The sequence below is a fragment of the Onychostruthus taczanowskii genome, unplaced genomic scaffold (genome assembly GCF_017590055.1).
Source record: "Onychostruthus taczanowskii isolate IOZ18803 unplaced genomic scaffold, ASM1759005v1 scaffold81, whole genome shotgun sequence".
Lineage (NCBI taxonomy): Eukaryota > Metazoa > Chordata > Aves > Passeriformes > Passeridae > Onychostruthus > Onychostruthus taczanowskii.
The window spans coordinates 1,190,294-1,214,753 of NW_024506002.1; the positions used below are offsets into that span (position 1 = coordinate 1,190,294).

Consider the following 24,460-nt stretch of genomic DNA (forward strand, 5'->3'; position numbering starts at 1 on the left):
GTGACAAGTGTTCGAGTGACAAATGTGCCTCCAACGCCTTTCTCGAGGGGAAGATGCTGTCAGCCTGCTGCCCATCCAGACGGCACAGCTGATGGTCGCACGCTTTGAGGGGGAAAAAAAGCTGTTGTTTCCCGAAATATCCCCCGAGAGCTTTCGCGATCGCCGGTGCTGGGAAGGGAAAAGACACGGGGAGAGAGTGGGACTGCAGCAGGATGGAGAGGAGGATGAGGGGGCTCTGGGACACCCTGAGGGCTCCGGGCATATCCCCGAGTAACAGGCACATCCCGGGGGCTCCGGGAACATCCCACCGGCTCTGAGCACAGCGCGGGGGCTCCGGCCGCATCCCGAGGGCTCGGGGCAGCAGGTCGGGGCGCACCCCGTACTGTCCGGGCACACTCCCTGCTCCCCGGGCACGGCACGGGGCGGGCGCTGCCCTCAGCGCTGCCCTCAGCCGAGATGGCGGCGCTGGCGCGCGGCTCTCGCGAGGCGGGCGGGCCGGGGCGGGGCGCGCGCGCCCTGATGGCGGCCGGGCGGCCATGGAGCACATCAGCACCCCCAAGGTAACGCCGCCGCCCGCGGCCCCGGCCCGCTCCCCGCCGCGGAACGGCCCGAGCGGCTGCGGCTGGGGAGGGGTCACAGCCGCGGTCCCCGGGTGTTGGTGGCTCCGGCGCTCTCTGGGGAGGGGGTGCGGTGGTGGGCAGAGCCCCAGGTGGTTTGGGGGCGATTCCGGAATGTTTCCTTTCTGTCAAAGCGCGGAGATTCCTCTCAGTCCCAAGGAGGGAACCAAAGGGTGCTTTTTTTCTGGTGTTTTTTGTTTGTTTGTTTGTTTGTTTTTCCCATTGAATCAAGTCAAACAGGAGCTCCGGGAATGCTGTGCTAAAAGGGATTGCATTTATTCAGGCAGCAGTTGATAATTTAATTTTATCCTTCACTGCGGTGAAGGTTATTGTTATTCGTTTTATTCTGTAGGACTTTAGTTTGGGGATGCTCGTCACCCCCTGCTCTGAGATGCTGCATGTCTGTAGTGCCCTGAAAAGGCAATATTGTATTTGATAGTTATATCTGCTGAGAAGCACGACCTGCTAAGAGGGCACCGAGCCCAGGCCTCAGCTCCCCAATTTATTTGCTGAGATTTTCCATTTGTACTGGAGACATAAGGAGGCTTGCACATTCAATACCCAAAACTAATCATCATTTACTGTTAAAACATTTGTCTTCATTGTCCATCCAATTTTTTCCCTGTTATTACTGCTTAATGGCGAAAGAAAAATTTTATTTGCGTTCATTAGGCAGCAAATAGGCCAGGAGAAAATCAATCCAGCGCTGTAACATATTTTATTATGTCTGTGCCGAGTTCTTTAAAGCTGTTTTTTTATTAATTAGCTTGGTGTGGTTTATGAAATACACTTGGAGGTCAGGAAGTGAGTTACAAGAAGTAGCTGCTGACAGGGAATGAGCAGTGGGAAGTCAGACTGGAGAGGGCTGTTCCTTTCAGAGCAACACGTTGAACACCCTGAGCACAGGCACACCTTTTCTTTGCAGTTCTTTGTCTTGTTATTCCTGCAGCCTCACACAGTAACAAACTGGGATCATCTTGGCTACAAATCCAGTAATCCTGTTAGGGTTTGCTGGTGCCGAACCACGGCTGTTTGCTTAACCTTTGTGGCTTTAATTCATGGAGAAATAATTTGAGTTTATGGTGTAAGGCTGGCTTGGTGTTGCAGGGGGGACTTAAGATCTTGTGGTTTTCTGTTTTGCTTCATGAGCTGTGTATTAGAAGTTGAAAGAATAGAGCTCAACAGGTGTTTAGGCAGTGCTTCCATCAGAGCTGGACTTGGAGGAATTTCCCCATGGAAAGGGTGGTCAGGCCTTGGAAAGGGCTGCCAGAGAGGTTTGGAGTCCCCATCCCTGGGGTGTCCAAGGAACACCTGGATGCGTGCTGGGTGACAGGGTGGGAACTGGGCACAGGCTGAACTCCATGATCCCAGAGGGCTTTTCCAACCTCAGCAGTCCTGGGATTCTGTGGTGTTCTCATGCTGTGTTCCTGCTGCAGGTGGAAAATGTGAAGTTGCTGGATCGCTACGCCAGCAGGAAGGCAGCAAGCGGGACCCTGTACCTGACAGCCACACACCTGATCTACGTGGATGCCTCTGCTGAAGTCAGGAAGGAAACATGGGTATGCTGGGTGCAAACACACCTGGGAAAGCCAGGGAAGGCTGCTTCAGGTCACAGGATGGATTGGATGGGGAGAGACTTGAAGGATCATCCCATTTCACCCCTGCAGGGACACCTTCCACTGTCCCAGGCTGCTCCCAGCCCTGTCCAGCCTGGCCTTGGAACTTCCAGGGATCCAGGGCCTGCCCACCCTCCCAATCGGGAACAATTCCTTCCCAATATCCCGTCCATCCCTGCCCTCCATTCCTGCCCTTCCCAGTGGGAAGCCATTCCCCCTTGTCCTGGAACTTAATGCTCTCATTTCCAGAATGAGCAGGTTTGGCAATTCCAGAGCCCTAGTGGTCTTTTAGAGCATTTTGATACCCAGTGCTTCCCAGAAACAGCTGGTTTGGAAGGAAATGAGCACAATGGTGATGTGACTTGATAGAGTTCACTCGTGGAATTAGTGTCAGTTCAAGGAATGTAAAAAACTTCTGCAATTTCCTGTTTAAAACTCAATATACAAGACCACTAAACGTGAATTTGCAGCTTTTAGAAGGGCAGATTTAGCCTGAAATGAGCCTGTTTTGTTAATTCTGAGGTAAAATGGGAATGACAGAATGTATTTCATATGGAGGTGGAAGGAAAGCAAATGCATGAGGTAAACTGAGCTGCACATCTGTCTCTGAAAGCAGTTTATGTAAATCTGTAGTTTTTCAGTCCTGCTGTAGTTCCCTGGGTTTTGGGTGCAGTTTATGTTTGATGTCACAAATAAACTCATTTCCTGCTGCTCCTTAGCTGCAGGAAGCGTAAACAGCTGATTGTATTGCAAAGGTTTCCTATCTGCTTGCACTGCTCACAGCTTTATCAGTAACAAATGATGTTTATTCCCTTTTCTCCAGATCCTGCACCACCACATCTCCAGCGTGGAGAAGCTGCCCCTGACCACGGCTGGGTACCCCCTGCTCATCCACTGCAAGAACTTCCACGTGGCTCACTTTGTGATTGGCCAGGAGAGGGACTGCCACGATGTGTTCACCTCCCTGCTCAAGCTCTCCCAGCCAGGTGCTGGGGTTGGGAATCTCTCCTGGGAATCTCTGGAATGCTCCAAACTGAGCCATGGGAAAGCTCTGCTGCCCCACACTTGGGTTTGGGAGGGAGGGAGGGAGTGGGATCAGAATCAGCTTCCAGCACCAGGGACAATGGCAGGTCTCAGGGAGCTGAGTTCTGTGCAGCAGGAGACATTTGCTTCCAAACTAAACACAGTCTTGGGAGCCAAGAAAGATGGAGAGAGATTGTTTACAGGAGCCTGGAGTGACAGGACAACGGGGTATGGATTCACACTGAGAGAGCAGGGTTAGGTGGGGTATTGGGAAGGAATCCTTCCCTGTGGGGGTGGTGAGGCCCTGGCACAGGGTGCCCTGAGAAGCTGTGGCTGCCCCTGGATCCCTGGAAGTTGCAAGGTCAGGTTGGTTGGGGCTTGGGGCAGCCTGGGACAGAGGAAGGTGTCCCAGGGGTGGCACTGGTTGAGCTGTTGCAAACCAAACCTCTCTGTGATGTTGTCACTCTCTGGCAGTGGGAGTGACGTGGTCTCCCATGAGGAACTTCTGGAGAGCTGTGCAAAGTTCATATCCCAAACCTGGCCACTGTCAGTCCCCTGTGTGACTCAGCTGTTGGCTGTGTGCAGTTCTGCCCTTTCCAGCTGATCCAGGCATTCACAGAATTCCCAAATTCCACAATTTGGCATCTTGGCTGTGTTTCCAGCAGTGTGGTTAGGCTGCTCTGCAGTGTTTGCTCAGTGAAGCCTGTGCTTCACCCTGCCCTGACTTGGAGTCACTCTTGCAGTGTGAGCCAGACACCTTCAAAAGCCTGTGCTCTCTTCTAGCTCCAGCTTTTTATTCCAGCATGGATGAATCTTCATGCTTTTCTTGCAGGACAGCATTCCACTGAGCTCCTACCTGGCTTCTGCCTCTGGCAGCCTCTGCTTTTGGGATGCTGGAACCCATTTTGGAGTTGTGTTATTACAGGCATGTCATTTGTAGTTGAAATTTGTGATGGTGTCACCAGGCTGAGGGAGGGGAACTGATGGCACCAGGCAGCTTCTTGCTGGCCTTCACACAGGGCTGGGCTGGAAATCCTGTAGGGGAAATGGGCTTTGCCCAGTTTAGATGGTCTTTTTAATTTGATATTAAGGCCTGTGTCTATTCCCAGCACCTCCTTGTGCTCTTTGGAGTTTTCTTAGTTCTGAAGTTCTGCCTCTGATGCTGTAGCTGGCAGGTTTGTGGTGTTAACATTTAAAAGCTATCACTGCTCTTTGACATTTGAAAATTAGAGGTCTGGGTAGTGCCTGAAGTATGGGAGGTGTCACTGCAGGGGCTCACACCAGTTTCCTTTGGTCTCTACTTAACTGTGTAAATGCTGTAGCTCTCCTCTCCTCTCCTCTCCTCTCCGCTCCTCTCCTCTCCTCTCCGCTCCTCTCCTCTCCTCTCCGCTCCTCTCCTCTCCTCTCCGCTCCTCTCCTCTCCTCTCCGCTCCTCTCCTCTCCTCTCCGCTCCTCTCCTCTCCTCTCCGCTCCTCTCCTCTCCTCTCCGCTCCTCTCCTCTCCTCTCCGCTCCTCTCCTCTCCTCTCGATTGTAACAGCACATTTTTGTTGTTTTAAGATGTCTGAGTGTGCTCCCTTCATGGATTTTTGGCAGAGCACATCATTACTGATTATTTGCACACACGTGATGGACAGCTCTGGGTTACCTGCTTGGTACCCAGTTGCTTTATCAGCCTCTGACAGGTTTCCCTCTGTCTGTGGAGCTGCCTTGGGAATCAGCTGGATGAGTTATTGGTTGGATTTGCATTTTGTGAAGAGAGGGAAGGAGGTTGGCATGGTGAATGGGCACTTGTCAGAGCCAGCCTGCAGCCTTCATTGGGCTGGCAGCAACATTCCAGACATCCCTCAAGTTTGCCAGTCTCAGAATTTGTTGCTGGGCAGTGACCTTACAGGTGTGCAGGAGCTGTTGTATGAACTCTCCACAGAAAGCAGATCTTTTAGTCCATGTTTTCATGTATGGCTTCATGGTTTTGATATAAATCCCATCTAACATGCTTGCTACAGTGAATTCAGGAGGAAATAATTCGTTTAGGAAAAATTACTTCTTCCAGCTTGGGCTAAAACACTTTGTTAGAATTAATCTATCTCCCTGCATTTGGGAACTGAGTAGTGGAAATTCCTGAATTTCAGCACTTGGTACTATCCCAAACCCAAAATCTATAAAAGGTTGAGAAGTCTTAAATACTTCAAATACTCCTTAGTAGCACTCAGTCATTGATTTCTAGAAGTTTTGGCCTCCCTGGATGTCTTTGCACCTCTAACTCGTTGCTGTTTTTCTTTCTCCTTCCCAGTGAAACCCGAAGAACTTTATGCTTTCTCTTACAATCCTAAAATGTCCAAAGAGAGCCGGGAGATGGGATGGAAACTGATTGATTTGAAACTGGATTACCAGCGTATGGGCATCCCCAACGGCTCCTGGGAAATGACGGATATTAACAAGGACTATGAGGTAACTCCTGCCCAGAGGAGCCATTCCATGCACTGTCTCCTTGGTGTCATTAATGACAGCCCTGCTGCTGCCTCTGGGGAGGAAGGAGCTCGCTTGCTCTGAGTCGAAGCACATCATCTTGACGGGGAGTTGCAGATGATGATGCTCCAGGATAGTCACCTTCTTGTGTTTGATCCCCCTGACAAGAGAGCAGAGCCTTGTTTTTCTGCAGAAATGTCAACCCATCTGTCAGGCAAAGCCTCAAGTACCCTGAGCTTCTTTTGGTATTTCCAAAGCCTGTCCCACCTGGCTGGTGACAGATGTGGAGGAGAGAAGGAAATGGCAGCGGTTTGGATTGGTGGGAAATGAGGCAGAGTGGAGAGGGACCAGGGAAGGAAGGGAGGGAAAAACAGCAGTGGAAAACAGAGCCTTTTTTGCTTTCTCAGTTGGATCTTCTGCTACCTAAGGGCCCTCTGTCATTCCAGTCTGAGCTGCCTGCTGCTGTTATTTTCCCAGAAAGGCCAACTTGGATCTAAACAACACGAAACAAAAGCATTTGTCAGCAAGCTCGTTCAAAATCCTGCTCCACATTATTTCCCTTTTTATTTTCTCTGGGGCTGTGTGCAGTCAGACCTGGCTACTGAAAAGCAAGGCAAGCAGCTCCAAGGAAGACACCGACGTGTTCATAACTCTGAATCCCTTTCCCTGATACTTTCTTTACTTTAAGCTGTGGCTTGAAGAAATACAAGCCTGTGCTGTCAGAGGTGGCTGCCAGTTTTACCTGCCTCTGCCTGTGGGGGCCTGAATTGAGCTCTGATATGAGAAGTAGCTGATGTGGCCATCTCAAATCAGTAATCACTCAGAGGCTTTGCTTGCTGCAGTGGAACTCTCAGGTGCTTTAGAGTTTCCTCACAGTTTCCAGCTTGTGTTTTGGAGTTGTCAAGCCTGATGTAAAGCCAGGCTTGGAGAGCAGCTTATCTTTGAAGTCCATGCTGCAAATACTCTGCTTGTTTGAGGAGAAAGGATGAAGCTGCTCTTTGAGGATTCCACCTGAGTGCTGGAAGTGCCTTTCCAGTTGCATAACATTTAGAGAGAACTTTTAAACTAGGGTTAATTTCTCTTTTGTGGAAAGGAATTCTTGGCTGTGAGGGTGGGCAGGCCCTGCAATAGAATTCCCAGAGAAGCTGTGGCTGCCCCTGGATCCCTGGAAGTGTCCAAGGCCGGGTTGGATGAGGATTGGTGTACCCTGGGACAGTGGAAGGTGTCCCTGCCCATGGCAGGGGTGGGATGGCTTTAACATCCCTTCCAACCCAAACCGTTTTGTGAATGTAATTTAGAAACTTGCATCACGTTTCTGGATTTAAAGAACTTCTTTAAACCTGCTTTGTGCAGTCCAGTTTTTAGGTTCAGATGCAGAGTTGATAGTTCCTGCATTGTTTTCCTCGTAACCTAGTAAGCTAAAGATGAATTTTTCATGAATTTTAAAGTGCTCAGGAGCAATATCTGGGTTTTTTCTCTGTCCCCCCTCAGGTTTGCAGCACATACCCTCCTGAGATCGTGGTGCCTCGAGCTGCTACCAGGGCCGTGGTGATGGGAAGTTCAAGGTTCAGGAGCCGAGGGCGGATTCCGGTGCTTTCGTACTTGTACAAGGAAAACAATGTTAGTGCTTCACTGCCTGCTGCCTGGGGGCAATGAGGGTTCTCCTTTTTGTCCACTTCCCTTCTAATGAAAGGAAAGAATAAGATAATTATTAGATTTGAGGCCTTTGAGAGCTGTGCTTCTCTTAATGGTTTTCATTCTGAGTCACAGAATGAGCTGAAGGCAAACACTTGGAATGCATCCAGAGCTCTGCCAAAAGCACAGACTTTCCAAGCTTCCTGTTGGGAATTTTTTCTTAATCAGCTTTCAGCAATTCCTTCTGATGTGGGGTTTTTTAATCTCCTCTTTAGTTATATTGAATAATGTTTTACCAAGTTATGTGTTGACTCGGCTGGATTTTCATAGTATTGAAGAGGAGGAACCACCCTGAAATAAATCCCCACTAGTTCAGAATAAGTGAAGGTTTCATTTTTTTTCCACTGAAGACCAGAATGTAAATTTATAACTTTGCTGCCTCAGCAGTGTTTTAGATGCTGATCTTAGGAAAATTCAGTCACAGCCAAATTGTTGTTTTCCTGAGGAAGCATGTCTTGACCTAGGCACTGCCTGGAGTTGTGCTGGAAACTAATGAAATTTCCTTAAAATACACCCTGTGCTGCTCTGAATGTGCAGAAACAACTGATAAGAAAAACTCAGAATGGTTTGGAAATAGAAACCAGATGGAAAGCATGAGAAATTGCTGCCTTACAATACTTTCAGGAGGCTCATGGAAAGGAGGTAGAGGGGCTTTTATATGGGAACATAGTGACAGGGCAAGTGGGAATGTTTTTAAACTGCCAGAGGGCAGGGTCACATGGGATATTGGGAAGAAATTGTTCCCTGTGAGGGTGGGCAGGCCCTGGCACGGGGTGCCCAGAGCAGCTGTGGCTGCTCCTGGATCCCTGGAAGTGTCCAAGGCCAGGCTGGAGCACCTGGGGACAGTGGAGGGTGTCCCTGCCCATTGCAGGGGGTGCAATGGGATATTTTTAAGGTCCTTTCCACCCAGCCATTCTGGGATTCCATGAGCTACTGACGTTTGGGGTGGTGACCATCAGGCAGAGCAGGTGGAGCCTCCTCACCCTCACTACTCCAAGTTCCCCAAAGTTGTCACTTTGTGAAATGGCCCAGTGTGTGTCCCCCACAGCAGCAGCTCCTCAGAAGGAGCACAGGGGACAGTTAAACTGACTCTGAGGGGTGTGGGGCAGGAGGAGAGGCTGAGGCTGTGAGCCCAGGGGGCTCTGGGGCAGGAGGAGAGGCTGAGGCTGTGAGCCCAGGGGGCTCTGGGGCAGGAGGAGAGGCTGGGGCTGTGAGCCCAGCGGGCTCTGGGGCAGGAGGAGAGGCTGGGGCTGTGAGCCCAGGGGGCTCTGGGGCAGGAGGAGGGCAGAGGGAGCAGGGCTGATCTCTGTGTGTGTTGCAGGCTGCCCTGTGCCGCTGCAGCCAGCCCCTGGCCGGGTTCAGCGCGCGCTGCCTGGAGGACGAGCAGATGCTCCAGGCCATCCGAGAGGCCAACCCCGGCTGCCCCTTCATGTATGTTGTAGACACGAGGCCAAAGGTACCTCCATGGGCTCTGGGCTGCTTTTAAATCTCTTGTGTGAATGTGCAGTGCTGTTTCCAGTTCATTCTGTCACAGTTCTGGGTCGGTCCTGCAGAGGAATGTGGGATCGGGCTCCTGGTTCAGGGTGTACAAATGGAATGTGAAGCTGATCCTAAGGATTTTTGCCTCCTGGAGTATCCTGGGTTTGGGGTTTGTGTTCAGGATGACCTGTTGGAACTGGCAGTTGTGCACCTGGCTGGGACAGTGAAGCATTTTCCTGCAGAGTCCTAAAGGACAAAGGAGAGAACTGGAAGTGGAGTTGGAGAGAAGCCTCAGGATTCAGTTCCACAAGGCTGAAGTGCTTTTACTGGCAGATCTGGGAGGAAGTGGAGCTGTGAATAGCAATCCCTCCCCTTTTTTTTTTTTTTTTTTTCCTTTTAAAAATAAGACTCATGATGGAGCTTAATACAACTCAGCCCCACTGTTTGGGGCTAGAACTTGAGAGCTGAGGGTTTATTTGAAAGGAAGTATTTGCAAAATTAAAATTTTAATGACTGTCATCTTGAGGAACTCAATTTAGAAACCCAATTCCAATGATTCTACTGTAAACATATGGATTAGGAGTTTGTTAGAAGCCAATTAGAACACAAGGGTTTTCATAGCATACAATTATTTAAATGCAAAGATTTAAATTGCTCTTATTATTTGAAAATGGAGCTTTCTGAGAACCTGCTTCACTGTTCAGATCTTGCAGTTATTTTATATAAACTACAGGTTTAGTTAAACTGTGGCAAGGGCAAGAAAGAAAGTGTATTTTTGGGGAAAACAGGGAGTATTTCACATCTTGCTCCAGTGTGTATTTTGGATTTTAATGTGACATTCTCTAGAGATCCCCTGTTCTGCCATGATATGTGCATTTCTTCTGGTGCAGACAGCTGCCAGTGGCAGAGATGTGCCACTGAAATCCATCACTGGTGGCAGTATGTGCTAAAGCATTTGGTGGCAAGGGGAGAAGGGAGAACTGGTGACACTTCTTCTAAGCCAACCTGTCCCTCTCTGGCAGAACTGAGGCACTGGGGTTATTTTACAGTTCTAAAGGTGTCTGCACCATATCTGGCTCTTCTCTCCCAAAAGCTGCCAAATTATCAGGGGGGTTGAGCTGCTCTGTTTTCTGTCCCCACCAGAGATGCCCTGGCAGCTCTTGAACTGGTTTGGGGAATGTTAGAGCAATTGGCTTCTTTTCTGCTTCTGTCTTGCAGTTGCTCTGTTCTTTCTGCTCATCTTCAATGTTTCTGTGTTTCCCTCAGGTGGCTTAATTTCCTCTGTACATGTATGTCTGTGAAAATTGGAAATTCCCTTACTATTTCTATACCACCCTGTATGTAAAAATGTTAAAAATGGCTTTCCTTATTCTGCTTTCCTGTGCCTGTCTCTGAATTTCCTTAGGTCAACTCAGTTGGGGCAGGTTTAGTGTCTCTGATGGCAGAAACAGGGGGTTTATACTGTACAGCTGAGTAACAGCTTTGTCCAGTACATTTTCTGGGAGATTCAAACAACAACAACAAGAAAACCAAACAAAAAAAGGGACTTGCAAAACAGCCTCTCTGAATTTTGTTGTGATTTTCTCTTTCTTTTCTCTTCTGCTCTTTGAATTTGCCAGTTGAATGCCATGGCCAACAGAGCTGCTGGGAAGGGCTATGAGAATGAAGATAATTATGAAAACATTCGTTTTAAATTCATTGGCATAGAGAACATCCATGTGATGAGGAGCAGCCTGCAGAAACTGCTGGAAGGTGGGTACAGCCCTGGGAGGGGTTTGTTTTTCTTACCCCTCTGGACAGAACTTCCTGCCAAATACCCAAATGTTCCATGCACAAACATGTTCTGATGGAAGCAATGTCAGCATCTTGCTTTGTTTGCTGCATTCAGGGACTGAAAGTATTAATGCTGTTAAAATGCTTTCCTGCTTGACATTTTCTTTGTTCTTGTGCTTGGTTTTATAGTGGTTCAAAAATAGCAACTAATACTAAAAGCATTCCTTGATGAATGTGCCAAATTATTAGAAAAAGGTTAGAGAATATTACATTTTACAGCTAAGACCGTCTCATTGTTGCTTCATGACTTAGTGAAGGAAAACTAACAGAAGTTGTTCAGCAATGCTTTTTGGGGTTTGCTATATTTGGAGTATTAACAGTATTTCTGAGTTGAAATGCATGATCTTCCAAAGACTTGAGTCTCATACATACTTTGTTCTAACTTTTCATTTATTTCTGATTCCTTTTAACCAAACTCCTTTAAAATGTATTAAATTAATGTTTTAATATCTAAATATATGAAAATGCAAAGTAATTAAGCTCATTGTGACCACAGGCAGGAATGCAAAGCAGGGCAAAAGAGTCACCTGAGATTGGGGATCAAGAGGGTAATGAGGCCCAGAGTTTCATTGTTAGAATTTTGGACAGTTTTGCAATTCAAGTGCTGCACTCCAAAATAGGAGTTTAATATTTTAGTAACTGCCACAATACTTATATTTTTTTCAAAATAGTTGGGTAGTTGGTGCTCCCAGGTGGCCCTGCAGGGTCCATGGTGACCTTGGACACAAATGGGGCTGTTCCCACCCAAAAGAGTGGCCTGATCACAGCTCTGAGTCCTCAGTTGCCTCTTCCTGACAGATTTATTTTATGGTGGGAGCAGAGGCAGAGTAAAAACTTGTTTGCTCCCATGTTCTTCTCCAACAGTGATAAAATCTCATTCACTGGGGCTTGTGGACTGTTCTGAACTTTATTACTCCAAGTGTTTTCTGTGCTGGATTTCATTAGAGCAGCTGAGTTGCCTTCAAGGTTAGATTTGTTATTTCTGTCTCTGAATTAGAGAGAAATAACTTCAAATCTCTGGGAAGTGAGTGAGTGGTTGTAGATGTGATGGTGATGTAAAAGTGAAGTTCCAGCTCACTGCTAGAAAAACCACAGCTGAATAAATAATGAGTTACCCTTTAAACAAAGAGCGAGAGGAGATCTCCAGAGCCTGAAATTCTCACAAAACCAGCAATTTTTTAGTTATGAAATTTAGATACACAACCATTAGTGTGTCCTTTAGACAGGATATTGCTGCAAGCACTTGAAATTGTCAGGGGGATAATGAGGAGGTGCAGGGGATGCTGTTCTGACTCTCTGTGTGTGCTCCCAGTGTGTGAGATGAAGTCTCCCTCCATGAGCGATTTCCTGACAGGGCTGGAGAACTCGGGCTGGTTACGGCACATCAAGGCTGTGATGGATGCAGGTGTCTTCCTGGCCAAGGTAAATGCTCTCCAAAATGTCCCCTGCTGTGCTGGGGACTGCTGCAGGGTTGGGAAGGTGGCTCTGAGGAGAAGGTGTTGTTCAGGTTGGTTTAATCTCTCCAAAAATGTTGGGTCGTGCAGCTGCTGGGCAAACAGGTCCTGTGTCATGTATTGTACCAGGGTTTTATTAGAGCTCATTCTCATAAGATCACAAAATGTGAATAAATTACCTTTATAAACCTTTCTATATAGCAGTGCAACAATTCCTAACCCTGTGCTCATTATTCATCCACTGCTCTGCTTGAATTGAGGGGTTGTTTTGACTGGTTTATTTTCTCCTGGTTTGCTGTGATGTGGACACTAATTTTGATTATTCAACATAGTCCTCTTTTCTGCAGAGCTGGTGGCTTTGCAGGTCAGGCAGAAGGAGGGAAGTCACTCAGGAGTAGTACAGGGTGTGCAGGAAGTGTGTGGTGAGAGGAGTGAGTAGTAAACGTTGGTTGTCTCTCACAATTTGCCCACGTCACAAGTGAGAAACTTTGGTTTCTCTCCTGCCCTAAGTGGCAAAAGGTGATGGGATAGGGGGAAGTTGGCATCAACTTTTCTAATTTATTTTGAAGTTCTAATTCCTGGGTGTCCAACTGTTTTCTACTCATCCACCAAATCTTTTCCTCAGAGGAAGAGCCTGGGAATCCTTGGCCTTCCAGAGATCACAAGTGCTGTTTTTTACCAGCCTGCTGCAGCACTTTGCTCTAGCTGGGGCTTCTCTTGATGGAATGTGCATTTCCACAGGCCAGAGGAGAGATGGCCACCACTCCCCCGGGGTGTTGGGGTGCTGCAGGGGAGGGCCAGCCTTTCCCTGAGCTCTGTGCTGTGTCCCTGGCAGGCTGTGAGGGAGGAGAGGGCCAGCGTGCTGGTGCACTGCTCCGACGGCTGGGACCGCACGGCCCAGGTCTGCTCCTTGGCCAGCCTCCTCCTGGACCCCTTCTACAGGACCTTCAAAGGCTTCATGGTAAGGACATGCTGCAGTTCCAGTGCCAGCAGGCCCTGGGGAAGGGCTCAGGCCATTTCCTGGGACAATATGGGTGACCTACATAAAGCAGCTTTGGTTCTGTAACGAGCTGGCATTGCTGTGAGCAGCATGGCAGCAGCTGATTGACAATTCCCAAATCCTTGTTTCCTGCAATGTCTACATGGGAGCCACTAATGAGAGATCTCAGCAAAGGATGCAGCTCTGGCAGCAATCCACCAAAAAGTGCTGGAGGAGTTTGTCCTGTGTGTCTCTTACCTGCTGGGATTTGAAATTGGCTGAACTCAGTCCTGTCCCCTGTTCATCAGTCAAATCTGCATAATTTCACACTTTTTTAAAAGCCATTGCATTTTAATTTGGCTGTTTGCTTCTAGTGCAGTTTTTTTCTTAATTTGCAGCCATCCCTGCATGAACACAGGGCAGTCTGTGATGTTTCTTTCCATTCATCTCTGGTTAAATACCTGAAGAGCTGCTCTGTCTCAGGAAAGTTCCTTGAAGGAATCCCTGAAATCAGAACAATGCAGATTTTTGCCTTTTCCAGTGCTAGGACTGTTTCTTTGCATTCCATGCTGGTTTTATTGTTTCTATTTTTGTTTCTGGGTTATACTGCAGTCTTTTAACAGTTAAAATTCCCTGAGCATATTAAACATCTGCCTGGGCTTTGTCTCTGAAGAATCCTGCATGAACTGAGAACAGGATTTCACTCAGGAGCAGGAGCAGTGACAGACACATCCCTGTCTGTCCTCATGGTTTGTAGGCACAAGTCCCCTGACATAGGCTTATTCCTAAATGAATTCATCAGCAGTGCAGGAATGGAAAAATTCAAAAAGCCATTTAAATGAAGTTTTCTAAGAACTCTGTTGTGAGTTTCTGCTTCCTCCTCTTAATCTGGATGATGATAGCAGGAATTATCTTTAGATGTGATCCAGCAAAATAATGATGGATGCAGCTTCAGTCATGTAGTTCCTTGTGAGACATCTCTAAAACAGATTATTTTATCTTATTTATCTGTAAGGAAAACAGATTATAACAGTTACTATTTTCTGTAACTACAGGCATCTATTTTAAAAGTGCCACATAGTTGTTCTGATTACATCCTGAACTCCTCATTACACAGCTGTACTTCATATATTTCTTTTTGTCTGTTAAACATTTGTTGAACTTCAATTGCTGCTTTATTTTGCTGAATATTACAACACTCTTTTCCAAATTAAATGGCACAGTGTAATATTAAGCTGTTAATTCTTTGAGCTCAATATATTTATATATTATGATTTTAACAACTTAGAAACTCCCTCGAAATGGTGGTTTTGAAATGAGTTCTGATTCCAGCAGGGCCATTGCCTTGGTAACTGGATAACCTATAAATCACATTTCCTGTTCCCATTGATTTCTGGGGATATGTTCATAGCAATAGGGGCAGCAGGTTGTCAGCTTTTGAGGCTTTAACATAAAAGGTTTCATTTTGCTTTTTTAACCAAATTAATGCTCTTTTCTTAATCCCTGCTTTGAACCTGCAGGTCCTGATAGAAAAGGAGTGGATTGCAATGGGCCACAAGTTCTCACACAGGTGAGAGGGGCACATTCCCCTGGGGGGAGTGAAACCAAAACTGTCTGCAGGTTTAGGGGATCCCATGAAAAATTGAAATTAAAAGGAGAAAACATTGGGAAAATATTGGCACTGGTGACACAGAGCCAGGGACTTCTAAGGCTGTTATTTCATCGCTGTGTTTTTATTGCTTTACAAAATCATGGCTGGAATTCTGGGTGTTTTCCTACCTGCAAAATTCTATTATTTGAGGAGTGCTAATTGTGGAATCACAGAATCATGAAGGCTGGAAAAGACTTCCAAGATCATGAAGTTCAGCCAGCACCAGCACTAACCCTTGTCCCCAGGTGCCACATCCACACATCTCTTGAGCACTTCTAGGGATGGTGACCCCACTCTGTGTCATCCATAGTGCTGCAGCCAGACCTGGAATTCTCCTGCAGCCATACCCGGGAGAGGATCTCTGCCACTTTCTCAGAACTTTCCCAAAATCAAAGCATAAACCTGATCTGGAAGAAAACTGATGGCAAGGGGACATTTTGTGGTGGGTGACAGAAGATTTATTCTGCTTTTTGCACCTGTAGGTGTGGCCACCTGGATGGGGACCCCAAGGAGGTGTCCCCTGTGTTCACACAATTTGTGGAGTGTGTGTGGCAGCTGATGCAGCAGTTCCCCTGCTCCTTCGAGTTCAGCGAGCGCTTCCTGCTGGAGATCCATGACCACGTTTATTCCTGCCAGTTTGGCAACTTCCTGGGCACCTGCCACAGGGAGAGGGAGGAGCTCAGGTGAGCTGGGGGTTCCTGGAGCCAGCAGGCCACAGATCCCGTGGAATGTCTGGAACAGGGTGTGTTTTATGGAATTGGAGATTGTGGAATATAACCATTTATCGAGGCGATGTTACCCCTAACCAGTGTGAGAAAAGAATATGAATTATATCCCAAAAAAGGTGGTTTGGTTTGGAGCACAATAATAACTTGCAGATATCCCTTCTGGACAGGAGAGTGTCCATTTTAATATCCTGTGCTTATGAAATCAATCAGATCCAGCATAAAAACAATTCTTAGCTCCCTTAATCTAATTCTGCTCTCAACAGCTGCAGTTACTAATCCACTTGCTGCTTTTTTTTAGTGATCAGATGTTCTTTGTACTTGGCAGAATCTTTGAGAAGACCCATTCCCTGTGGCCTTTCCTCTTACAGAGGAAGCAGGAGTTGAGAAATCCTTTGTACAGAGGATTTACAGCTTACAAAGAGCTTCAACCAAACACTCTACCTTTCAGTTTCCAGTAAGTGGCTCAGCTAAGAAGAGGAAGGAGGGGGACATATTTGTCATTACTAACTCATGTTAAATGAATTTGCACTGATTAGCTTGGTTTGTTTTACCTTTCCCCTCTGTTCCTCAGGCATAAACTAAGAGGAGCAGTGCAAAGGTGAAATGAATTCAGGTGCTGTAATTTAAAATAATATTTGTAATTTGGTGTTGAGAAAAGAGGGTGGGGAAAGGCAAGGAAAAGCAGAACTTAGGACAGACCCACACACACTCCTTGTCTGCTTGCTCTGTCACACTGAAGTGTTTGAAACAGTTCCTCTTTTCCTCCTTTTTAATGTATATTAAGGAAGTCTTTCAAGCAAGAATTTTGGTGCTCAGTTCAGGGTTTTTCTCAGGCTTTGTTTCTGCATCACTCCTGGGCCCTGCTGAGAAAGAGGGAGAGGAAAATGAGATTGTAAGTGCTGTGTGTGCAAATGAAAGTTGGGAGGTTGGGCTGATGCCTTGTGCAGGCTGCCCTAGAACAGAGACTGGACAGAGCTAAAGAATAAAGCAGGGATTTATTAAAGGCCTCAGTGAATCCACCTTGGGCAGCACAAGAGCCCAGCCAGGGCTGCACCCAAGATGAACCAAAATGGGCACAAAATGCACGACTGCTCACGGGGTCTGTCACTTTTATAAGTTCTGCTCCATTTGCATATTGCACTCCAATTCCAGCTCCAGCCCATGCAGTCCCATCCTTGTTTTTCTCTCTTCAGCCCACGTTGTTTGTGCTCTTGGGCCTGAATTTGGATCATTTGTCCTTGGTCCCCAGCTAGAGCAGGAATTGTTTTGTCTCCCTGCTCTGTGCACAGAGCTCACCATCCCCTCATATGAACCCAGACCCACACACTAAAGGAGCACAGAATCTGAAAAATAGAAAAGCTAAAACCTGAGGCATCAGGGCAAACTAAGGAGTGGAAGATAGCTGCCCAAGCTTCCAATAAATCTGCTATAAAAAAAAAAAAAGAAATGTATTTTCATCCTATTCTAATATTTACTGCCAGAGTTTTTAACTTGAAGAAAAGTTGCCCATTGACGTTGAATTCAATAATCCAAAGGCTGTGGCAGGTTTTCAAATTAATTCCTAATCTCAGTTTGTTAAAAATATTACCCAACATCTCTTTGTTGGCAACAATGCCCAGCTGAGCCCCTAACTGCTGTTTTTTGCCTGGTTTTGAGGTTCTGGTGTGGGATGTACAACCGCTTTGACAAGGGCATGCACCCCAAGCAGTGTGTGCTGGACCAGCTGCTGAGCTGCCTGAGCCGGAGGGTGACCCTGGAGGACAGCGCAGCCGAGCTGGAAAACGTGAGGCACGGGGGCTGCACATAGCCTGGGGCTGGGAAGGGTTAACTGAGAGGGTTAATATTGGCCTTGTCAGAGAAATGCTGTAATAGAGATAAATAGTGGCCATTAAATATAGAATTGTACATGTATGATAGAAATATGTTGTATAAAATCATATATATAATATTAATAGATAAATATTGGTCATTAAATAGAGAAATTATACATTATACAGATATTATGTAAATACACATAATATGCATATATAAAATATAAATATATATTATAAAATTATACTTAAATGTAAATATTGGCCATTAAATATAGAAATTATACATTATACATATATATTATATATTGTATAAAATTATACCTGTATAATATAATACAAATATTGGCCATTAAATATTGGCATTTATTTCCCCTTTTCCCATCATATAAACTCTAATCAGATAAATATACTGACTAAAATAAATATACTGAGTATACAGATAAATATACTGACTGAAGTTCATGTAGATTTATTCAACAGGTCTTAAAATAATATAAGCAAAGATACTTCTTCATATCTCTCCTAGGAAAAAGAATCCTGTTAAAATTTTAGTTTAAAAATATGAGTGGAGTTGTTTAGTTGGGGATTTTTTTGCCATTCACTGTTGTAGGGCCAGGATCCAAGCCAGCCCTTCATAGGGTAAATGCTATTCTTACTTTACTCCAAACATGGATACTCTGTGTCCCTTGTGTATGACTAAAAGGCATCACAATAACTGATGTTTATGGTGTTTCAAGGTACTGGAGCTGTGTTTTGTCCCTGTTCTCCAGGGGACTGCCAGAATCATTGGGCTGAGGGCAGCAGCTCCTGACACCCAGCCAGTCTAAATGACAGATGAATCAGCCAGCTGGGTAAAAATGAGGGGTTCACTGACAAACCTCTGTGTGTTAAGAACCCCAAACCACCCCCAAAGAAATCAAACCACATTTTTTAAAACACACCAGTGTGAAGAACATCAGTGTCCTTTGCTGGGGTGATGTGAATGCTGAAAGCTTCAGCTTTATTCAGCTTTATTGCTTAAACACTGATGTTTGTGTCAGACATGGCAGGATCTTTGTCCAGGTATTTCTTACGTTTGTGTCAGGCATTTGAGGATTTGTGTCCAGCTAGTTCAGTGCTGGATTTCCGAGCTGGAAAAGAGGCACTGCCACAGGGCTGTTGTGTTGACACCTGGTTTTTGTTCCTCTCTGGCATCTAGGTATTAATTATTTGTTTTTATGCCTTTTTGTTTGTGCAGAAACTCCCTGTCCTCGACAGCCCCTCGCCCAGCAAAGGCTGCACCTCACGCAAGGCAGGAGCTGCTGCTGCCAAAGCCAACACTCCTCCTCAGGACTGTGCAGAGGGAGCAGCCCCAGTGCTGAGCAATGGCCCCTCCCTGGGGCACCAGAAGCACAAGGAGAGCCCAGCCCAGCCCCAGGATCTCGGAGCCTCCGGGGAGGATGGGCAGGCTCAGCACCAGGGATGAGCTCTGGGAGCTGCTGGGAGAAGCTCTGGGGAGCTGCTGCAGCCCCCACTTGCAGCTGAGTGTGAGTAGGGGTGTGCAGGGCTGGGGGAGCAGCTGCTGGGGGGCACCTCCTGCAGCTCAGGTGATGCAGAGCTGCCAGGAGCCTGCCTGGCATTCCTGGGAACTTGGCTTTCAGTGGCAACACGTGCATTTCTGAGGGTTAGGGCTGCCTGCCAGCTCTGCTGTTTGATGCTGGAAGAAACCTTGCCAGTTCCATGAGGAGCTGGGCAGTAACTGCAGGAGGAAGGATGCAAATCCCTCTGTTCTCAGTGGTGGTCCAAGGTCATCTTAAAACAAGAAAAAATTTTAGTCCGTCTTCAAATGACAAAAACTCCCCCAACCTCTCTTAGCTGTGAATGAGTCTCTGCATGGACCCCTGCCTTGTACCAGAACTGATTCATGTTTTGTTTCCTATGCATATTTGTTACACAAAACCAAACCCTGTGCCTTCTCTGGGACTGTGTCTGTGTCCAGCCAGGCCACTGCAGGTTTTGTGCTGGAGTTTGCAGGGTGCTGTTGGTCCTGTCTGTAGTCGGTGTTTGTGAGAGGTTTTCTTCTGCTGCAGCTTCTCCAGGGTTTTTGCTGTTCCCCCGAGTTCAGCAGCTTTTTCCAAGCTGACCTCTTGAAGAGCCAGCTTTTATGGACCTCCTTTATTGATGGGAGTGCAGAGCCAGCCCACAACACATGGATTTGTGATAAGAGGGAGGATTGGAAATGAGGAAAGACAGCAGAACATTTATGTGGAATTTTTCTCTCTTATTTTGTGATGTTGGTTAAACTGAAGCTAGAGACTAACTGTTCCAAGCTGGAATCATTGATGAGACAGCAGTTACAGATGGGGCTGTGTTCTGGTACTGAAATGGGGCCTGAAATGATAAAATCACTTGCTGAGTGATTCTAGGCAATGTTCAGATTCCAGGAACTTTAGGGATGTTTTGTCTGCCTCATGAACAGTATCTCTCGTGGCAATGAACTTGGGAAGAAACAGAAGAAACAAGGACTTCTCTCCCAGGGATTGGGTGTCACAAATGAGTGCTTGAAGGTCACCCAAAAATCGTTGGGAGGGGCATCAGCAAAAGCAGGTTTGATATAAAAAGGTGTGACCAAATTCATTTGCAAGGTTCACTCTCTTACTTATTACATGGTTAAAGCACACAGAGAAAAACTAAAATAGAAAATCAAGCAATCTAAAAGTAAAATCATCAGCGTGGAGGCTGGGGATGGAAAAGGGTCAGGATGAAAGGGAATGAGGGACATTCTCCTGTTGAGTCACAGGGTTCAGAGTGGAGCAGCCTCCCTGACTGAGCCCTGGAATTATCAACAATTCAGGCCTAAAGTTTTCCTGGAATCAGAGAATCAGTAGCAGCACTTGAACTCAACAGCAGAGAATCAGCAGGTAAGGAATTGAACAAGGGGTTTGTGTAGAATTCCCTGTAAGCACAACAGGAGCTCCCTTAGAGGCTGAGCTCACAAATCCAAAGTACTCCATAATCCAGGAGAGCAGCATTCCCAGTGCTTTGGCTCTGGCACAGCCCCAAGGACCAGGTCCAGGTGTATCCCTGGGAAAAATTCCCCACGAGTTTTCCCTTTTTATAGAGAGTTGCTTTTATCAGAGTCACTTTCCAGCCTGGATGCAATTTGGGTCAATATCTTCCTTTGAAATGTCAATAACAAAAATGTTCCACTTGGCTTGTTCTTCAGGCAAGAAAAATCAGATTCCAGGGCTGGTAGCTAAACCCAGGAGTTTGTACTCCAGCCCTGGGAGCAGCCAGTGTTCCTGATAAGCTCAAGGTGCTGCTTATCAAGGTCAAGGGCTGAGGACATTTCTGAGATCGTGGTGAGGCCTTGGGGACTTAGAGGATTCCCCTCCCCAGGAGCTGTGCCACTGTCCTTGTTCTGTGCTGAATTGCACAGAATCCCCTGTGCAGCTTTGTTCAGGATGCTGCTCTGCTCTCTTCTCAAGCTGTTGTTTCAATTAGGTGCTGCCATTAAGTTTTCAAATCAGATTTTCTCTTTTATAAAAAAGTTTGGAAGCCAACTGAAAATATTTGAGCCTTCCCAATCTCCAGTGAAAGCAGAAACATTCCACTGCAACACCAGAAAGTGCAATAACTCTGCTCCTGTGCTTTCAACCCACGGTGAAATCACTGGGTAGATCCAGTGTCCAAAACCCAACCCAAACCTCCCTGAGTGGCTGTTCTGGGTAAGAAAATACTTATTTTATAAAGCACATGAAAGATCCAGAGAAAAAGAGAGCACAGAGTTTCTCCATTACCTGGAATACCAAAGAGGAAGTTTTTTAGTATTGAGGGTTTGTCAGACTGAAATGAAGTTGTTGTCAAGGAAAGGGTGGGAACTATAAGAGTGATTGATGAAAAATGAAACACTGGAAATGCTGACCCAGGTGTGACTGATGGATCAGCCCTGTCTTTTCTTTCCAGGGGGTAATGGGCAACATCCATCCCCAAATCTGAGAGACAATGGAACATGAAGCCAAGACAGGCACTTTTTAGAACCAGTTACTCTATGGATCATCAGTTCTTTGGATATTTTTAATAAATTCTCTAATTTTCATTAGAGATCCAAAACTGGAGAGGGTTTTGATTGACTACTGAAGGACCTAAAGGTGCCATTGGATAATTATTGTACAAATCCAGCTTGCAGAAGGCTCCTGGAAACGTTTGTATGGTGCTTTGCCTTTGGAATTGCCATTGGAGGAGTTGAATAATCTTTCCTTCCTAAAAATGTTGTCTCCACAAAACTCCAGTGTTACTACACGTGTGTACAACCACCACCAGGTTACTCAGTGTTGTAAGCTTGGAGTAATCTTGCTGCTTTTAACTCCAGTGGCAAAACAGAGCCAAACCCAAAAATTAATGTCTTTTAAACCTCTTGGATTTCGTGTGTGCAGCCTCAGGCAAAGGCTACAGTGTGTTAAGAGCCTTTCATGCTGATGCTGGAACTTAGGAGCTGGAAAAGATTCCAGGGTTTCCTCTTTTTCCACAAGCCCATGGTTTGAAAACCAGTGAAGGAGAAGCTTTTTTGTTTTTGGTGGCAGCTCTGGGCTGTTTGCAGAGCAGAAGTGAGGAGCTGCTCAAAGCCCTGCAGTGTCCTGAGCTCAGCTGGGATCTGCTGCCCAGGAAAGCTGTGTTCCCTGCCTCTGGAGCATCCTTTGCCCAGGAAAGCTGTGTTCCCTCCCCCTGGAGCATCCTTGAGCATCCTCTGCTGCCCAGGAAAGCTGTGTTCCCTGCCTCTGGAGCATCCTCTGCTGTCCAGGAAAGCTGTGTTCCCTGCTCCTGGAGCATCCTCTGCTCTCTGGAAGTGTGGGAGGAATGGAGGAGCTGTTACTGCTGTTGGGAATCTGCTGCTGCTGCTGGGGAAAGTTCCTGCAACTGGTTGATTCCTGGGGAAGCAGCCATGCTTTGTGAGGTCAGAAATCCTGCTTTTATTTGGAACAGTGCATTTGGATTCCTGTCACTGAGAGAGCTGGGAGGGAAGAGGGATCTGATTTGCTGCAGATGGGCTCTGCTTGGGTAAAACTCTCCCTTTTCTGGAGCTGCTCCTGCCTCACCAGGACATTCCATGGTTTCTCCAGGACATTCCATGGTTTCTCCAGGACATTCCGTGGCTTCCTGCCTTTTCCCAGTGTCTCCTGTGCTACAGGCAGGTGTAACCTTGTAGTGGCCTGTCATACTCTGTGTTAAAACTCCTACTCTGAAGCACAAGAGGGACTCGTGGAGCTTCACTTGAAATGTCTTAAATGTGAACTTTGTTCTGTGGATTCTTAAATTGGGGTTTTCTTTTGCTGTTGTCACCTGTGGGAGAGAAAATCCAATTGGTGCTGTTTGCTCTGCAGGGAAAAAGTGGGAATAATTGGGTTGTCCATAGTTTTAGTTCTCCATGGCCTCTTTAGGGGTGAGGAAAAGCAGTTTGTAAAAGCTTTTAGGTCTTGGTCTGTTCTTGTGCTTAGTGATTGCCTTTCCAAGTTAATTCCTTGGAATAAAAATCCACCTGCTCTGATGCAGAGCCATCCTGGCTGGGATGGAGGAGATGGGCTTGGAGGGAGCTGGGAAGCTTCAGGAAGCTTCCCCAGTCCTACAGAGTGGGATTTGGCAGGAGCTGAAGGTGCCCAGAGCACCACAGGATCTCCAGGTGGGAATGCTGGTGTGGAGCAGCCCTGTGGTGTTGTTTCCATCGTTTCTGGGAGCAGAGAGCCCCCAGAGGTGCTCCCAAAGCTGAGGCAGCCCCAGGAAAAACCTTGGAAAGGGAAGAGCTCCTGTTCCAGGCTCCTTCAGCTCCTTGCTGACCTGGTCTTGTGCAGCCACAGAGCCCAGGGGAATTTGCTGGCAGGATGCAGTGCTGGGTACCCAGGAAGGACCAGGAGCATTCCAGAGGGGTTTTCCTCTCCTCCCACCCCCTCTGCTCTGTGCTGAGGGCTGGGGTTGTTTTTAGAGGGACCTCTCCCAGCTATTCCTGGTTTCCATCCTTCCCTCATGCACATCCAGGCATTCCCTGGGGAAAACCTGCTCTGCATGTCCTATTTGTGTTTAATTACCACCCAGCACTTGATTAATTAGCTGAGGAAGCAGGGGATGGTAAAGCCTGTGCTTGGGACCAGGGCCATTCGTTAGGGCAGGTTTGCTAATGACATTAATTAACGTGACCCCCTGGGAGCTGCAGGGACAGGGCAGGACCAAGGGGTTGTTTTTATATCATTTCTATATTTCCATCTATTGAATGTAGCAGAAACTACTGGAGTAACTCAGCACTGGATCCCATCCTCTGGCTGGATTTTCCTTGGCATCCCCAAGCTGATCCTTTTAGGAATGTCCCTGAAACCCTGTAGTGCTGGCTGGGAATGTCCCTGTTGCTGTTTGTGTCTGTGTCACTGCTGAGGGACAGTTGTGGGGGTAAGTCCCAGTTTGTGCCCCGAGGGCTCTGTGGGGCTCTTCCGTTCCTGCACTGCTTGAAGCTGATCTTGTCTAGAGAAGAATTGTGTCTTTTCTCTCTGTTTGTCCCATGGAGTCTCTCTTGGATTGCAGGTATTTTTATTCCCTAAAAATAAAATAAACACTTGGCCTTTTTAAAGGAAGTGACTGCTCTGTTTATTGGCTGGTAACCCAGAACACCACACTTGGAAAATGGAGTCAGTTAAAGGATCTTAATTAACAAAGTGAGTGTGGAGCACTTCCCCTCTACAGAACAGAAATGGGGTGATCCCCCTGGTTTGGGGAACGGGGGGTGCAGGGTGTTAAAAACAACCCAAAAAGGAACATAACTAATGGAAAACAGGGAACATAACCAATGGCACGGTGTCTTCTGCAGATTGTGCTATTCTGGGTTTTTTTTTAATTTAAATTTTCATTTCTATGTTAAACCCAAGTGTCTCCTCAGTGTTTCCTTGCTCCTGGAGAGCTGTCTGTCCCTCGTTTACCTGGCCACAGGTGTCTCCAGGCTGACTTCCACAGCTTTCTGAGGAGCAGCCAGAGCTTCTGGAAGGAGCTGACTCCCAGCTTATGGGTCCAGTGAAGACATGTTTTCTGATGGCTTCAGAGTGAAGAACCCACAGTCCAGCTGCTGATGGTATCCTGGAAAAATGC

The 24,460-nt window shown here is 46.8% G+C and overlaps 1 protein-coding gene across 1 annotated transcript; it reads left to right on the forward strand.

Moving 5' to 3' along the window:
* Positions 1-515: 515 nt before the first annotated feature.
* Positions 516-23,942, forward strand: MTMR8 (myotubularin related protein 8). Its single transcript, XM_041424350.1, has 14 exons — positions 516-560; positions 2,054-2,176; positions 3,057-3,219; positions 5,548-5,705; positions 7,215-7,343; positions 8,740-8,874; positions 10,517-10,649; positions 12,043-12,152; positions 13,020-13,145; positions 14,684-14,733; positions 15,297-15,497; positions 15,868-15,996; positions 17,199-17,325; positions 18,594-23,942. Exons 1-14 carry the CDS (start codon positions 537-539, stop codon positions 18,819-18,821), a joined length of 1,836 nt encoding a protein of 611 aa, XP_041280284.1. The 5' UTR covers positions 516-536; the 3' UTR covers positions 18,822-23,942.
* The last annotated feature ends 518 nt before the right edge of the window (positions 23,943-24,460 follow it).

Coding starts and splice junctions, on each gene's coding strand:
- MTMR8 (XM_041424350.1), top strand. CDS start 537: ATGGAGCACATCAGCACCCCCAAG. Junction 3,220..5,547: donor GCTCAAGCTCTCCCAGCCAG/GTGCTGGGGTTG, acceptor TCTCCTTCCCAG/TGAAACCCGAAGAACTTTAT. Junction 13,146..14,683: donor GGACCTTCAAAGGCTTCATG/GTAAGGACATGC, acceptor TTGAACCTGCAG/GTCCTGATAGAAAAGGAGTG.